We start from the raw sequence: 15,844 nt of genomic DNA, 5'->3' as shown, positions 1-15,844 counted from the left end.
TTGCCCTCTTCTCTGCCCAGGAGGTGGGGAAGGCGGCGCCCTGACACCCTTCCTCTTTGGACTGCTGGTGGTGGGCACAGGTCCTAGATGAGGTGGAGCGCCGGCGTGGGATCTCTGCCGCATTGGTCTATCCCTTCATGAGAAGTCTCATGGAGTCACCCTTCCCAGCCCCAGGGAAGACCATCAAGGTGAAGACATTCCTGCCAGGTGCTGGCAATGAGGTAGGGATCTCTGTTGCCTCTTCGCTCAGGCTTGGGGCTGGGACTGGAGTAGGCCCTGGCTCGCCAAGGTTGCAGTCTCTGGGAAGTACAGAGCACAGCCCCCTCCCCCAACCATGTTCATCTATCTCATCCATAGGGACCAAAAAAACGGACAATGGGACTTGAAATGTTGCCCAGCTCTTTGCTCCTCCCCGGGGACTTCCCTGACCTATTTGGACTAAACTGCATTCTACCTGCCCTCCTCTTGTTCATTCATTAAATATTTACTGAATAGCACATCAGGGATTGTGCAGACTGTGGGGCAAGGGTCATAAAGTGAGAGAGACACAGCTCTGTCCTCATGGAGTTCATAGTCTAGTGGGAGATGCTGATAGTAACTAAATACTTCTGAATATAAATAGATGATTCCTGAATGTGTTAAGAGCCGGCTGAAAGCACAGGATCCTATGAGAGTGTGTAAGAAGGGGTGTGCTTTAGATTCGGGGGGCCAGGGAAGGCCTTCTCTGAGAAAGTGACGTTTTACCAGAGACCTAAGCTGTGAGTAGGAGGCACCTAAATGCAGTGGGGGAAGGGAGACTGAAAAAGAAAAGGTACAAGATGGGAGGGATTATTCCAGGCAGAGGGAACAGCATACGCAAAGGCAAAAGTTGAGAAGTTCCCGTGCTGGTCAGGGGACTGAGAAAGGGCCACGATGGTTGAAAGGGTAGTGAGCAGGGGTGGATTGGCAACTGAGGACCTAATCACAATGTTGCTGCTAGGCCAAGTTAGAGGTTTGGGATTTTATCTAAAGCAGAATTATAGTGAGATCTGATAAATGTTTTTAGAAACTCACTGTGGCTGCTGTGCAGATACTGGGTTGGAGTGAAAACAGGGAGATCAGCTAGGATACTATTGCAGCAGTACAGACAAGAGAGGATAGCAGCTTGGATTAAGGTGTGGCAGAAAAATAGATGGAGTTGAGATATACTTTAGAATTAGGGAATTGAAATCCATTGGGATTTCCCCACGCAAGTAAAATAAAAAAAAAAAAAATAGAATTGGGATCAGTAGCACTTTGCGTTTGGTTGTAAATAGGGAATAAGTGTTATGGAGACTTGAAGGGCAACTCCCAGTTTTCTGGCTTGAGCAACAGGGTAGATGGTGGAGCCTATACTGAGCTGGGAGCACCTAAAGGAGAAGCAGGTGATGAGGAAGAGGAGGAGGAGTTTCATTTTGTACATGTTAAGTTTGAGGCACCCAAGAGAAGATACTGAGTAGCAAAGAGTGTGGCTAGAGAAGAGAAGAGAGCCCAGGCCTGGGTCCCCATCAGTCCTGAGAAACGCCACCATGAGGAAGTCCCGCACTAGTGGAGCCCCGAAGTTGGGGGAGAAGGGAGCAGCCGGAGAGGCCACAGCTTGGAAGCTGAGGAAAGGAGGGAGGGGTCAGGATGAGACTGGCAAGTTGTTTGACAGGGGCAGGTTTCAGAACTGCGGCAGGGACCCAGAAGCCAGGGTGGAGTGATGAGAGTAAATGGGCTGAGGAAGAGAAAACCGGCTGTGTAGACACCTTTGCAAGAGACTTGGCTGTGAAGAGAAACAGGGAAGCGGCAGTGGTTGAAAGGAAATGTGGAGCCCAGGCAGCCTCTGTTGGTGGTGGTTCAGATGCTGGTGGGAGTGGCTGTGAGAGGACGAGGTTAAAGATGGGAAGGCACAGTGTTGGGCTCCACAGAGGGATTGGCTCTTGTTAGGAGAGAAGGGAAGGGCGGCAGTTGGTAGATTTTGAATTTTCATCTGATGGCTTAGATTTTCTCCAAGTAGAAAATGTTATCCTCTGAGAGTAGGAGGTTGATGTTGATTCTTAAGAGAGGGAAGAGAAACAAATTATTTGTTGTCCTGCCCACCCCTTGTTAGATGTTAATCATACCCTTCCTCTGTCCTGACAGCAGTCTCGGCTGTGGTTGTTTGTTGTGTTTCTTTTTTTTTATTTTTGCTGCCACCCCTCCCAGGCCTACCCTCCACAACCCCCGAGCTGTGATTGTTTAGGCTCATTCAGCCCCACTGGGCTTGGTCTCCTTGAGGGCAGGGATGAATGAAGAGGCCCAGGGCATGGGAGCAGCCTGTGGGAACTCCTGATCCTGGGAGCACTGGACCCTGGGGCAGTGGGAGTGCAGGCCGGGTGCTGGAGAGCAGGGCCTGCTGGGTTGTGTACAGGGAGCTTGTGACATCTTCCCAGGTGGGGACAGGGACTGGAGCAGGTATAGTTGTGGTGTGGCATTCCTTCAGCCCACATTCACCGAGCATCTGGAGCGTACCCCGCACTGTGCTAATCCGGGCCTTCTGGGAGCTCCCTGTCCGTCAGGAGAGGCAGTGTAAACAGATTGGTACAGCAACCTCTGCCCATTGTGCGGTCTCTCTGGGGCCCAGAAGGATGAAGGCTGAGCTAGGAGTTAGAGCTCCTTCACTCACTTGAACGCTGAGGAACAAATGAGATGATGTAGGGTAAAAAACCCTTACAGAACATTAGCTCTGATACCATAGGGCTATAAGAGAGAACTGGTTTCTCACTCTAGTTCTCAGGAGGCCTGCGTGTCCCTGCTGCACACAGACACTCAGGGACCAAGGATGAGACTGGGCAGGCCCCAGTGACAGCTGCTTCGGCACAGCCTGAGGATTCCTCTTGCTTGCACTGCTTGGGTCAGCTGCTACCCTCCACCCCTGTGACTGTCCCCAGAGAAGTGACAGCTCATGCCATAGCACTGACCTTGGGAGCAGCCTTTGGAGGGAAGAGAGCTAGGCCTGGCCCTGATAAGACAGTCCTGCTTCCTGGCAGGGTTGTAGAATGGCCAGCCCTTTCTTTGTGTTTTCCTTGTGCCTGGCATGGGAGTTAGGATGATGAAGATAAAGGCCAGGATGGCAGGACAAACATAGACTCTGGAAGGAAACTCCTTCTAGCAGGAAAGGGAGTGGCCACAAGGACACCAGCATTGCCTTTCCAGAGATGGCTGAGAATAGAGTCCTGGGATGTGCAGATGTCGCTCTTACCGTGGCCTGGAGAGCAGTGATAGCTTGTGGGGTCTGATCATCATGGGGGCCGATCCTTTGTCTGGGGAGATGGGCAAAAGGGCGGGAAGGACCCTACAGTTGAGGCTGTGTGGTTCCCTCCTTTTCATTATCTGCTGGAGCAGCCAGCTCTTCCCTGCCTGAGATCTGGTGCATAGCTCCTCAACTCCTTCCTTCTGGTTCATGGTCCTCCCAGCCGCAGTCTGGGTGTCTGAGTGCTATGGGGCAGAGCTGTGGTCCGTAGGGAGGGGACACTGGGTCTTGTTGCATAGTGGGGTAGGTTGGAGACACTTGGCAAGAGAGCAGGAAGGGGAAACCAGCCTCCAGTTGCTTTGTGTCGGGGCCCAGGGTGGCACCACTTTCCGTTGCTCTCCTGCAGGTGTTAGAGCTGCGGCGGCCCATGGACTCGCGGCTGGAGCATGTGGACTTTGAGTGCCTTTTTACCTGCCTCAGCGTGCGCCAGCTCATCCGCATCTTTGCCTCGCTGCTGCTGGAGCGCCGGGTCATTTTTGTGGCAGATAAGCTCAGGTAGGGCCCCCCAGGGCAAGGAAGAAGAGGGGGTGACACACCCACTAACTAATTCAACAAGTGTTGATGAGACCTAGTATACCAGAGACTGTGGTATCGGCACGGGTGTGTCTGTGTACGCGTGTGTGTGGTGAGATCAAGACCGAATGGAAAGGTGAAAGGTTAGCAAACCAAGGAAGAGAGGATAGTTGAGGGGCATAGTTCAGGAGCTCACAGATGGCAGGATTGAGAGCCCTATGGAGGACTTGGCCTGAGAAAAGAGGGGGGACTTTTCTTCCTTTGCAGTAGCCAAGATTGTACAGGTGCAGACATATCTATATGGAGAAAGCTAAGAAACTAAGGAGATTTCCAGCTTATGGCGGCATTTCTTCTGGAGGGGGAGGTGAGGCCCTCTTTGTGGGATGCTGACTTTGAGGAAAGTGATGAGCTCTCAGAAGAGCCACAGTGAGGAAGGGGCCAGGGCACTAACTGGGGACAGCATGAGGAGCGCTGAGCCATTAGTGAGGGGCCAACTGAGGTGTCCCCTGGAGAAGGCAGCTGAGTGGAGTGACAGCGCTGGGTGCTCAGGAAGTTGTGAAGGTGGATGAGAGGATGTGGGGAGTAGAGTGGTGGCAGGAAGGTGGGACAGTCAATCCAGGGAAAAGAGGGTGTCCGGGGCCTGGAGGGGCCAGGGAGGGAGGGAGGGGGGAGCCACTTTAGGAGGAATAGAAAAGAGCTGGATAGATCTCAGGCTTTGGTCTAAAATGTTGGCGTTTGTGGTTTTTAGAGGTAGAGGTGCCTAGCCGGTCTGGTTGTGGCCATGGGAAGGGTGCAGAAGAGGTGGTCACTGGATATAAGGTATTCCAGGGAGGAAGACCTTCTAGGCAGCTGAGGTTTAAAAAAACAAAAAAAGTGGCTAGGTGTGGTGGCTCACACCTCTAATCCCAGCACTTTGGGAGGCTGAGGCAGAGAGGATCACCTGAGGCCAGGAGTTCAAGACCAGGCTGGGCAACATAGTGAGACCCCATCTTTATAAAAAATAAATTAATTAATTGAGTTTTTAAAAGTATATGTTAGGGGTAAGACAGGCAGGAGAGAATGGGATCTTGACAATACATTGTACCTTCTTTTTCTCAAAGAGTCCATCCCAAGCAGTGGTTTCTCTGGAGTGGTGGAATTAATTCAGTCATTTAGACATTAATTAAGCCACCTGCTATGTGCCTTAGCATATGTAAGAAAAATCCTCTTTTTGGTTTGTTCCCCATTGAGCACCAAATCCCAGAGGTGTCTCCTTCTGTATATATGAGGGGTAGTTGGGAGGAACAGGAGAAATAGACTCCCGATTGCCCTCATGGGGCAGGAACCCAGGCCCACCTTCAGCCCAGAAGAAAGGAGAAGGAAAAACCAGAGCTGCTGACTTTTCCAGAGAGTGCCAGCATTTAGAAATGAAAACCATCACTCACTTGTTCTCATCACAGCCTCGGTGCTTCTGTTACCCGCAGTTCTAGGTGTTTCATGGGGCCCATCAGGCCCTTATGAAGGGACCCAGCCCAGCAGCTGGAAGTAGCTGAGCATGGCAGCTCTAAGAGGCCCCCACCTACTGAATTCTGCCAGCAAAGTCCCTGACTGCCTAGCTATGGTGTGCTGGCCTGGCCTGGCCGTAGTGGCTCCTAACAGCCCCTGAAATTTCCTGTCTTGAAGGATTCACCCCTCACTCAGTGCTGAGCCTCCTCTTTGCCACCACCCCCAGCACAGCCTCTCCAGGGCTATGAATACAGCTGTTGTTTCCTGTGCTTGCAGCTGCCTCTCACATTCCAGGACCATTCTGGGAGGAAACATCCCAGGGTCCTGTTTTTGGCCTGGCTCAGTATTCAAGTTCTACCAGTCTTGGGTCTTAGAAAAGATGTCCTTTCTACTGTACACTCAGAGTCTGCCCCTGACTGGAGACGGGAGAGGTAGGTCCAGCCAGCTCATGTTCCACTGCTCATGTTTTAGGTTTCCTAAAGTTCTTTGTCCCTCTTGCCTAACTCTGATGTGGGGGTGGTGAGAAGGGTGCCCAGGCTCCGCATTCATTGGCTGTAAGGGTTGTACAAAACCTTCTGCCCCCCAAACCCCAGGTCCATTGGAGGGGATTGTGGAGATCAGGCCCCTGATCCTGCCCCAGGCCTTTCCCAGATCTGTTTCAGATGACTCTTCTCGGGGGGTGGGGAGCTGCCATCCCAGGGGAGGGGCTACCAGGGCCAGGACCCCTACATCTCTGTCTCAAGGCCCAGCAGTATTTTAGGTGTGCACAGGGTGGCAGGACAGCCAGGCAAAGCTGACAAGCACTTGTGAGCATCCAGAGGTCCTTCTAGCAAAGGGAGTTTGTTTCTGTCAGAGGTGGGGCCCGTGTTCTCTCAGCGGTGGGTGTGAGAGGGTAAGAATCCATGCTGGAGCTGCTTAGGTAGAGCTCAGGGCTCTTACGGCTGACAGGTGCAGCCAGTGGGTGCAGAGGGAAAGTCAGGCTTGGAAATGGGCTGGGCTCCGGGCCTCTGTCTCCTCATCTGTGATATGGGCTCCAGTTTGACTCTCCTCCTGACAGACGGGGGTCCTTCAGGCCAGTGTGTCTCCTGTGTTCCCTGGTGCCCCACACCAGCCCTCAGCATACGTGGGGAGTGTGTGCTCACTTCTGTACATTCCAGCTGCCACCCTAGGGCTTGTCCTTCCGTCTCCCATCTGTTGGTCAGCTCAGGCAGCCAGCCCTCTCGGGCTCCTCAGTCGTGAGAAGGGTGACCCCACTGGGACTTGTGGCTGCTCTGGAGCTTGGGAGGGAAAGTGGGAGTGGGCCCTCTCGGCCTGCTAAGAATGGTGCCAGCTGCCTCGCCTTCTGATTTCTCTGCACTCAGTGCTCCTTTGTCAGACCACTGTTTCCAGTTAAGGGGAGAAAGGAATAGAAGGCAAGAGGGTGAGAGCAGTACAAGTAATGCTGGGCTGGGAGGCAGCAAAACCGCCTGTGTCCCAGCTCTGACACTTGACCAAGCTGACCCTTGGTATTGCTGGCCCCGGCTGTGAGATGCAGAATTGATAAGATGACCTCTGAGGCCCTTCCTGCTCTTACATGTTGTGGATTTGTGAGCAACTCTTGCTCATCCTACCCTTCGTACTTCCCGGCCTGAGCTGATACTCCCACACCAGGTCAAGCCCACCTGTGCATCTGGGTGGCCCTTGGTTACGTGTGAGTGTGAGTCCTTTGTGTGCTCAAGTGTTGCTATATACCTTCAGGGTTATTTGTAAGTAGAGTCCCCAAAGAGGATTGCACCAGTGTCCTTGAGGCCCTAAGCAATGGGAAAGTGGGGGCTTCACCAGTCTGCAGGGTCCAACCCAGGCCACCAAGCCCCATTGGCATTTTTGTTGCACTGGGGGGTTTACTACCCAAGGATCCCAAGGATGTCCTGAGCCTCCAGTAGCTCTCTAAGGTGCTGGGCCTGGACTCAGGTGCTCTGTCTCTCTGTCTGTCCGCCCATCAGTACCCTCTCCAGCTGTTCCCATGCAGTGGTGGCCTTGCTCTACCCCTTCTCCTGGCAGCACACCTTCATTCCTGTCCTCCCGGCCTCCATGATTGACATCGTCTGCTGTCCTACACCCTTCCTGGTTGGCCTGCTCTCCAGCTCCCTCCCCAAACTGAAGGAGCTGCCTGTGGAGGAGGTGAGCCACCTGGGGAGCCAGCTGAGGGAAGGGAGGTTGAGGGGAGGGAAGAGGGAAAGGGAAGAGAGGCTGTTGGGAATCTTCTTAGTTGTGGTCTCTGGGCCTCTCTACCCAGCTCTCATCCTTTCTCCCTGGGAGTTCTATCCCTTGCTGGAGTTATTTCTGTTATCTGACCCTGGGAACCTGGGAGGTCTGGAGGCCTGGCAGAGGGCATTGTAGGACTCATACCCTGAACCACTGTCACTAATGACTCCTTTTCCCAGGCGCTGATGGTGAATCTGGGATCTGACCGATTCATCCGACAGGTGAGAGCAGCACGCCGTAGAACCTTGGCCTGCCCTAGGGTGGGCCTTTGGTAGACCCAGGCTCCCTACTACCCCACTGTCATGAATACTGCTCAACCTTCACAGCCTGCTTGTTGAGCTCTCTGGGTTCCCCACTCACGGAACAGACAGGGGTGGGGAGAAGCTGATCTTAGGAGCCTTGACCTCAGCAGGATCTGCCTTTCTAGTTGGCATCGTCAGGTTCTGGAAGACAGTGTGTGAATTTGAAGAACATGGCCTGGACGTCCAAAGACTTGATCACTGGGCTCCACCACCTTTGAGCCACGTGGTCTCGGACAGGCCTCCGAACTTCTCTGAGCCAGTGTTCTCATCTGTACAGCAGGGATGGTGATAACACCTGCCTTAAATGTTGCTGGGGGATCACACAAATAAGCATTGAGTGCTGCGTAATGTACAGGCTTGCAATCACTGTCATCGGCCGCAAAAAGCCTTTGTTAGTCATAGAAATCCTCCTGGCATTCTACAGAGGAGCCCACCCCCGTGCCGTCCTCTCTGGGAAATTACTGTTACATGCCACTCACAGTGCTAAGGACTCCTGGGTGCAAGGCACTGGACCAGAGTATGGTGACAGGAATGACAGACTGACCTCATCCCTGAGACACAGGGTGGGCCACCATCTTCTTGCCCTGAGCCAGCTGTACTTCCCACCTGGAGCTGAAGATCAAGGAATTTAGGGAGTTGGGGTGTTGGGGTAGGAACCCCTGGCTGGTCCTGATCACAATGGGCAGTGAATGCCACCGGTTCTACCACTTTTTATCTATGTAACCTTGGGCAAGTTTCTTAACCTTTCTGTGCCTCAGTTCCTCATCTTAAAACGAAGGTTGATAATAGTTATCAGGGCTATGGGGAGAATTAAACAAGATTATATATGTAAGCTCTTTGAACAGGGCTCAGCACACAGCAAGTAAGTGCTCAGTCAGTGTTGGCTACGATTATCATCGCGGTGGTTTTTCCTTCTCCTGCAGATGGATGATGAGGACACATTGTTACCTAGGAAGTTACAGGCAGCTCTGGAGCAGGCTCTAGAGAGGAAGAATGAACTGATCTCCCAGGACTCTGACAGTGACTCCGATGATGGTAAGGAAGGCTTGCTGGGGCAGAATCAGCTCTGCTCGGGGTCTGGGCCTCACAGGCGGGGACTATGTTTCTGTGCACAGACCCTTTCTGATTGATGAGGCTCCAGCTGCAGGACCTTGGTCTCCCTCTAGTGTCTTCTCTACCCCAGGAGAGTTGGGAAGGAAAACCCAAAGACGTGATAACTACAGAGACTTTTCTTGTTGACAGGAAACTAATTATTCCTGTCTCTCAGGCTTTCCCTTAAGCCATTGCAGGAGATGGAGGGAACTTCCTGGGAGGCCAGGAAGATCACACAGGGTGAGGGATGTGAGGAAAGTGGAGCTCTGGTCTCTGACTTCTACTTTCATTCATCCAGCAATTATTTGCCAACTTCCACGTTCAGAGCACAGTTTCTGACCTCCAGGAGCTCATGGGCTAGTTATACTATAAGCCCATGAGCACAGGAGATACAGTTTCAAGAACAGGAGAGGGGTACTGGCTGGAAGTTTTAATGGGAGAGGAACACTACACCGGCTGGAGACTGGGGGAAGGCCTTGTAGGCTCTTGACCTGAACCTCAAAGATTTTCTTTTCCCTTGCAGAATGTAATACCCTCAATGGGCTGGTGTCAGAGGTGTTTATCCGGTTCTTTGTGGAGACTGTTGGGCACTACTCCCTCTTCCTGACACAGAGTGAGAAGGGGGAGAGGGCCTTTCAGCGAGAGGCCTTCCGCAAGTCTGTGGCTTCCAAAAGCATCCGCCGTTTTCTGGAGGTTTTTATGGAATCTCAGATGTTTGCTGGCTTCATCCAAGACAGAGAGCTAAGAAAGTGTCGGGCAAAGGGTAAGGCCAGAAGAGCCTGGGGTTGGGAGCTGTGGGCCCTCTTCTCTAACGCTTCTGCCACTAGCAGGGCAGCATAACTAGGCGCTGTGATGGAAGGTCTTGGGCATCAGCTGGGGCCAGGCCTGTTAATGCCCATATTCTTCTGTTAGAAACTTCCAAGGGAGCTTTCTTCTCCTTCTGTCCCAGTCGATGCCTTCACAAGGCTGTGCACAGGCTGGAGCCATGTGGCTAGAGTGGCACTAGTCCCTACCTAAGAGCAGCATGCTGGTGGTTGCCCATCTCCTTAGGTGCCCTTCTTATTCAGAAAAAAGAACCAGACTGAGCAATTCGGTGTGTTCTGAGAACCTAGGGTTTGGGAGATCTCTTAGAATTGGGCTAGCTGTCTTAGGTTGGTAGCAGTCCCCATTTAAGGCAGGTGGTTATCTTATCTCAAGTTTTTTCTGTCTAACCTCAAGGTTATTATTTCTTCTGTTCATTAATGCTGTCCACTTAGTGTAACAAACCTTTTTGGGACAACATGGTAGAGTGGTCTAGAAGAAGCTAGCGGTGTCCACTCAGGCCAGCTCTGCCATAAGGGGTGGCATCCTCACATAGTGTAGCTCAGGAATGAGCATTTTGAGGCAGGGTATCAAGTTGGGTCTTTTTGCTATTAGCAGCGAACACCTGTGAGATGTCACTAAAGAGAGTTTTGATACAAATTACAATCCCAGATGCTTGGTTTCTTCTTTTGTGGCATCTGTGCCCATGGTCTCCTTCCCTCCCTGCAGTGACTGTTCTCTTCCCTGTTACTGTTTCTCTTCTCGCCTAGGCCTGTTTGAGCAGCGAGTAGAGCAGTATTTAGAGGAACTCCCGGACACTGAACAGAGTGGCATGAATAAGTTTCTCCGAGGTTTGGGTAAGTAGCCTTGTTACTGATGAGACAGATGTTCAGCAAGAAGGGAGGGGCTGGGGATCTGTGCCCCAGAATATTCTAACCCACTGCAGACAGGTGTTTATATCGGGGCTGTAGACAGAACAGGATGGGATCCCTTGGTGAAGAGAAGGTTCCCAGCCAGTGCTCCAAGGGCATTTAGCATAGTAAAGTCATCTCTCCCTATCTGTGGGGGCTTGGTTCCAGGACTCCCCCAGATATCAAAATCCATGGATGCTCAAGTCCCTGATATAAAATGGGGTAGTATTTGCATATAACCTAAGCATGTTCTCCTGTATATTTAATTATCTCTAGATCATGTATAATACCTACTACAATGTAAATAGTTGTTACTCTGTATTGTTTAGGGATTAATGACAAGAAAAGTCTGTACATGTTCAGTACAGACGCAACCATCCATTTTTTTCCCCAAGTATTTCTGATCTGCGGTTGGTTGAATCCATGAATGCAGGACCCACAGAGAGGGTCTCCTGTACTTATCAAACTGCAGAACAAAGAGAACCACAGGTTCTCCCATAAGGCAGGTCTTTCTGTGTGCCACTCCTTCCTGAGTGAATATGAGGGCCATTAGAGCCAGTGAGCTTTCTTCATCTAGGCCATACGAGGTCTACAAAAGTAGTGCCAGAGTGCCCTTCCTGCAAAGCTCCACTCCCTTCAGGGTGCTCAGCCAGCGAGATCATAGAATCATAGCATCTCCGTTTGAAGGGATATGGAGGCCAAAAAGGTTAAGTGGCTTACCCAAAGGCACAGTGCTTAATACCAGTGCCCCTAATTAGAGCTCTCCAGTGTTTTCACCACCCTGGATCAGACCTGTCAGAGCTATAATGCAGTCTTTCTAATCCCTTCTCTCCCACTGAGAGGGTTAGGGCTGCAAGAAGGAGAAGGGATGGAGGTTGGAAGAGATGACACTGAAATATTCTCACTCTTGTCCTCTCTGGCCCACAGGCAACAAAATGAAGTTCCTCCACAAGAAGAATTAACCCCCTTTCTCAGTAGCAGAGTCCAGTGCCCTGCAGAGCCTGGAGCCTGAGGAGAGGGCCCAGCCTGGGACCCTGTGGCTGCTCTGCCCCCGCAGATCCCATCCTCCAAGCCAGCCCATCTCTGCCTTCACAATATCCCAGGATACTGTTTGTAAATAATCTGCTGTAAGCTTTCTTAACTGTTTTTGTAACAAGCAAAGAGAATATGGTAAATATTTGTATATTCCCAAGGGGCCGGGTGCTTTCCTGTCCTGCCGGAGCATGGATGAAGTTTTGCTGGGTGCTTGTGACTGGCCAACTATGTGCAGCTGACTGTCTCAGCCCAACCACTGATCTTCCCTGGAGGCTTTCGGCCTGCCTCCCTGCCTGCGGCCCCTGCTGCCAGTCTCGGGCCCTGGAGAGCAGATGCTAGTCTTGTTATGTACAGGAGGACTATTATTTTTTTTTTAAATCTTAGAGTTTCTATTTTTTTCTGGCAGTCCCCCTCCCAGCCCTCTGTTTTTGAAAGGCAAAGGCCAATCAGTCCCCATTTGCAGCATGGTACCAGGCTCTTGAGCCTGGTCTTCTTACTCCTCCTACCCTCTGAGATGGTCAGTGAGTCATGGGAAGCCCACCCCACAGCCCTGCCAGTGCTCTCTGGGCCCGGCTCGCAGTCAGTGGTGGCCATGATGCGGTACAGGGGATCCCTCCTTCCCACCATCTACGGGTGTTCTCAATAAACAGTGTACAGTTGTTTGGGCCCAGAGCCTCATGTGTTCCTTGGCTTCATTATTTAGAGTTCTCTCTCCTGTGAATGAGCTGAGACTGGCCACTCAGGGATGAAACACCATCATGCAGGGAATTGAGTTATTTAAGGGGTTGGCTTCAGCATGAGTCACTGACTGCCCCTGAAATTGAGTTCTCTGGTCTGAGTTTATATGACTGGTTTTAAGAGAAGATACCTCATCGTTGTTCTAGTTCAGCTTCCCACTCTAGTAGCCAACTGTTCAGACTCCACTTAAATATTTTCAGTGATGGAAAGAATGTTGTCTGCCTTTTGGCTTCATTACTAGGTGAGTATTAACATTTCCCTATTCAGTCTGAGGCCCCTGAGACATCCCTGGGTATCCTGATGTTGGTGGAGTGAAGAAGCTAAGCTAATGCCAGCCCAGGGCTTGGTCATACATTGACCCATTACCTATGATTTTTCCATGTCACTTTGTGAATGATTTTCTCCATTGGAACCTTAGGTTTTTATACAGAAAGTTCTGCTACCTTCCATGGAATAGCAAGGAGAGAAGCAAGGTGGGGAATAAGGATGGCTTCAGCTTTCTACCCAGCAAGGCCTTGGTAGACCAGAGACCTTGAAAACTCCCAGGATGAGCCATTAAGCTGCGACTGTTTTCATTGGTATTGGGTTTAGGGCTGACAGGAGTTGAACCTTGGAGTAAAGTTTTCCTGTCCTACCACCCTAACCAATTTAAACAGGAGATGATCCCATCCTGAGTTTTCTTCTCTCCCTCCCCCACATCTCCACTGAGACTTGCACAGGCCCCAGCCTATCCCTGTTCATGCTTTGGGGCTGTTCTCTGCCTCATAAAGCAAAGTGGAGGGCTTGTCTTCTGGGAAGACAGTCATTTTCTCCTCTGAAAAATCCTCCTGCATAGCTGGCTTTGCCATTTGCCAGGAATAGAAGAGCAGGGATTGATGTCTCATGAGTCTGGGTTTTCAGTTGAGATCAAGAGAGAAGACAGGAATTATAACCAGAAAATTCAGAGTGGGACGTTTTTACCTCCAGAACTCATCGCTGTTAACTCGGCCTGGGCTTCATGACAGTCATAGAAGTAGACTCCTCAATAATAAAAAAATTTAAGTTCCCCAAAGGTTCTCTCTCTTTCTCTCTCCCCGCCTCATCCCCTGCCCCTCCCGCCCTCGTTTTAATGTGGTTCATGTGATCAGATCACAAGATGTATAGGTGTCAATCCTTTTCTTGTAAATTTTGACATTTTTATTTATCTATAAAATATAGTACATCTGAACCCTTGAGTGAATCCCAGAGGAGTATGTCTCCTACCTCCTACTATGGCTGCAGCTCTTATCCCAATTCAGAAAATTGATGCTGGCACATAATGGCTTGGAATGGGCTGCAAGGGCCCATACAGTGATTGCTGTGGCCAAGGCACAGCAGCCTTATGGGGGAGAGGAGAGTGTATGTACAGTGGGCATGGTTTGGGGTTGACAAAAAGTGTTCAGGGCTTTTTTCCAAGTTCTGCTTTCTCATGATCTCTGGACCCCTAAACCAATGATTCTCAACCCTATCAGTTGATTCTCTCTTTTTTTTTTTTTTTTTTTTAGCAAATACTATAACTCTCCCCTTTACCACCCTGAAATGAACTTCATAGATAATATAACCTGCTTAAACATACCTTAACTGTAATATAAAAGGGGAGAAATAAAAGGGAAGTATTTTGTTATAAAATAACATGTTTAAATAAATATGTAATGTTCAGGCACAACTGTACTAGAAGATATCATGAAGTCAGATGCCTACACCTACCTGTACACAGAACTGTGAATGCTATAGCTACGCATGCTAAGTGTGTTGTATTAGCAACTCAGATACCACTGAGTAGTTATATCAGTGATGAGGGAGTTTTCTGAAATGAACAATTTTTGATAATGTGAACAAAACAAAGTATGAGCTTCCCCTGATTTAAATAATAGTTGGAATCCTAGAAAATTGAGAAGTATATGAAAACTGAAGAAAAAAAACAAACCTTTTTGATTATCTGTAAATAGAGTTAGATTCTAAGCTAGATTTCTCTTTAAAAAGAGGTTTATTTGGCTCACAATTCTGGTGGCTGGAAAGTTTAAGACTAGGCAGCTGCATCTGGAGAGGGCCTCAGGCTGCTTCAACTCACGATGGAAAGCAGAAAGGTAAGAAGGGCAGCCCGGTGTGTGCAAAATCACATGGCAAAAGAAGGAAGCAAGGGAGAAACCTAGGAAACCAGACTTCTTTTTAACAACCCACTCTCCACTAATCCACTCCAGGGTGAGTGAGGCAGAACTCATTCACCCTGCAGGGAGGAAATTAATCTATTGGTGAGTGATCTCCCCCATGACCCAAATGCCTCCCACGAGGCCCAGCGCCCAGCACTGCCACATTGGGGTTCAGATTTCAACATCAGCTTGTCAGGGACAAACCACATCCCAACCACTGCAGGGCCCAAGAAAGTAAGTCTAATTACAGTCACAGCTCTGTTAAATTTTTGTTAAAAATACTCTATATTTCACATGTAGACTTATAACCTCCCTACCTTGTACCCAGAATGACTTACAGTGATACACAAACGGGGTATTTCAAAAAACAAAGTGGGAATGACAGTTAAAAATTGGGATGTAAAGTAGAGCCACGAATTAAATATACACCTTACCCTATATTCTTACTAGGGGTGATGAAACTAGTTGAAACTCCCGCCTCGCCCTCACCGCCCTCACCGCCCTCACCGCGGGCCGGGCCGCCCAGCCGCCTGCCGGAAATAGCCGAGAGAGAGGCTGGAGATGGTGTTGACTGTGCTTCCGGTCGAAGGGAGGGAGGGGGTAGAGGAAAGATCAATATGCTCCCGGAACCAGAACGTCGCGTGACCCGGAAGTGGCTTTGGGGGACGAGGTGAGGAGACGTGAGTCGTGGTGGGTATGGGGAGGACGCTGCTGAAGGTCTGGCAGTGCAGGAAGGTGAACATGCCGCGGGGGCGCCGAGCACCGCTAGAATCCCTGACTCTTAGTGCTGGCGGGCGCCGCACATCGTCCGCCTATGGGGCACTTTCGGCTGGTTTCAGCTGACTGCTCTTGGGCCAGTTTGCCACTGAATAGGGATTAATGCATTTATTTGCATTAAAAACTTAAAATCTGACTTACCTGATTTTGATGAGGACCGCTTTTGCAAATCATGCGGCAGACATTTCCTATAAATCGAGTTGTATTTGCAGCCCCGAGATTTGAACGAAAATGTATTTAAAGCACGTATTAGGCCAGAAATTATATCCTTTGCAATTCAAGCTTTTAAAAAATCAGGTGCCAACCTTACGTGCTAAGTGGTACCATTTTTCATAACTTATAACGGTAAAAGATTGAATGCCACCGAGTTGGAGGGCGCGTGACAGCTCTGCTCCCCACATTCGGGAGAAGCTCATGCACAAGCCAAAGCTTGGCAGTATCATGAAAAAATGTTGGTGAATGTAGGCTCAAGCAAGCACTGGCATC

At 50.2% G+C, this 15,844-nt stretch overlaps 1 protein-coding gene across 16 annotated transcripts in view; it reads left to right on the top strand.

The window, feature by feature from the left end:
* DENND2B (DENN domain containing 2B) overlaps nucleotides 1-12,347 on the top strand; it is a 155,713-nt gene extending 143,366 nt beyond the window's left edge. For 13 of the 16 annotated variants that reach the window (XM_069471132.1, XM_069471145.1, XM_069471133.1 and 10 more), the window contains 8 exons: nucleotides 81-221; nucleotides 3,639-3,787; nucleotides 7,273-7,450; nucleotides 7,714-7,755; nucleotides 8,760-8,871; nucleotides 9,452-9,691; nucleotides 10,500-10,586; nucleotides 11,568-12,347. In XM_069471132.1, coding sequence (XP_069327233.1) covers nucleotides 81-221; nucleotides 3,639-3,787; nucleotides 7,273-7,450; nucleotides 7,714-7,755; nucleotides 8,760-8,871; nucleotides 9,452-9,691; nucleotides 10,500-10,586; nucleotides 11,568-11,602 — 984 coding nt within the window. In that variant the 3' untranslated portion in view covers nucleotides 11,603-12,347. The remainder of the gene's footprint in view (nucleotides 1-80; nucleotides 222-3,638; nucleotides 3,788-7,272; nucleotides 7,451-7,713; nucleotides 7,756-8,759; nucleotides 8,872-9,451; nucleotides 9,692-10,499; nucleotides 10,587-11,567) is intronic. The other 3 variants (XM_069471141.1, XM_069471135.1, XM_069471137.1) reach the window with 1 other exon arrangement.
* The last annotated feature ends 3,497 nt before the right edge of the window (nucleotides 12,348-15,844 follow it).

This window comes from Eulemur rufifrons, chromosome 6 (assembly GCF_041146395.1).
Source record: "Eulemur rufifrons isolate Redbay chromosome 6, OSU_ERuf_1, whole genome shotgun sequence".
NCBI lineage: Eukaryota > Metazoa > Chordata > Mammalia > Primates > Lemuridae > Eulemur > Eulemur rufifrons.
This window is presented reverse-complemented; position numbering and strand designations above follow the sequence as displayed.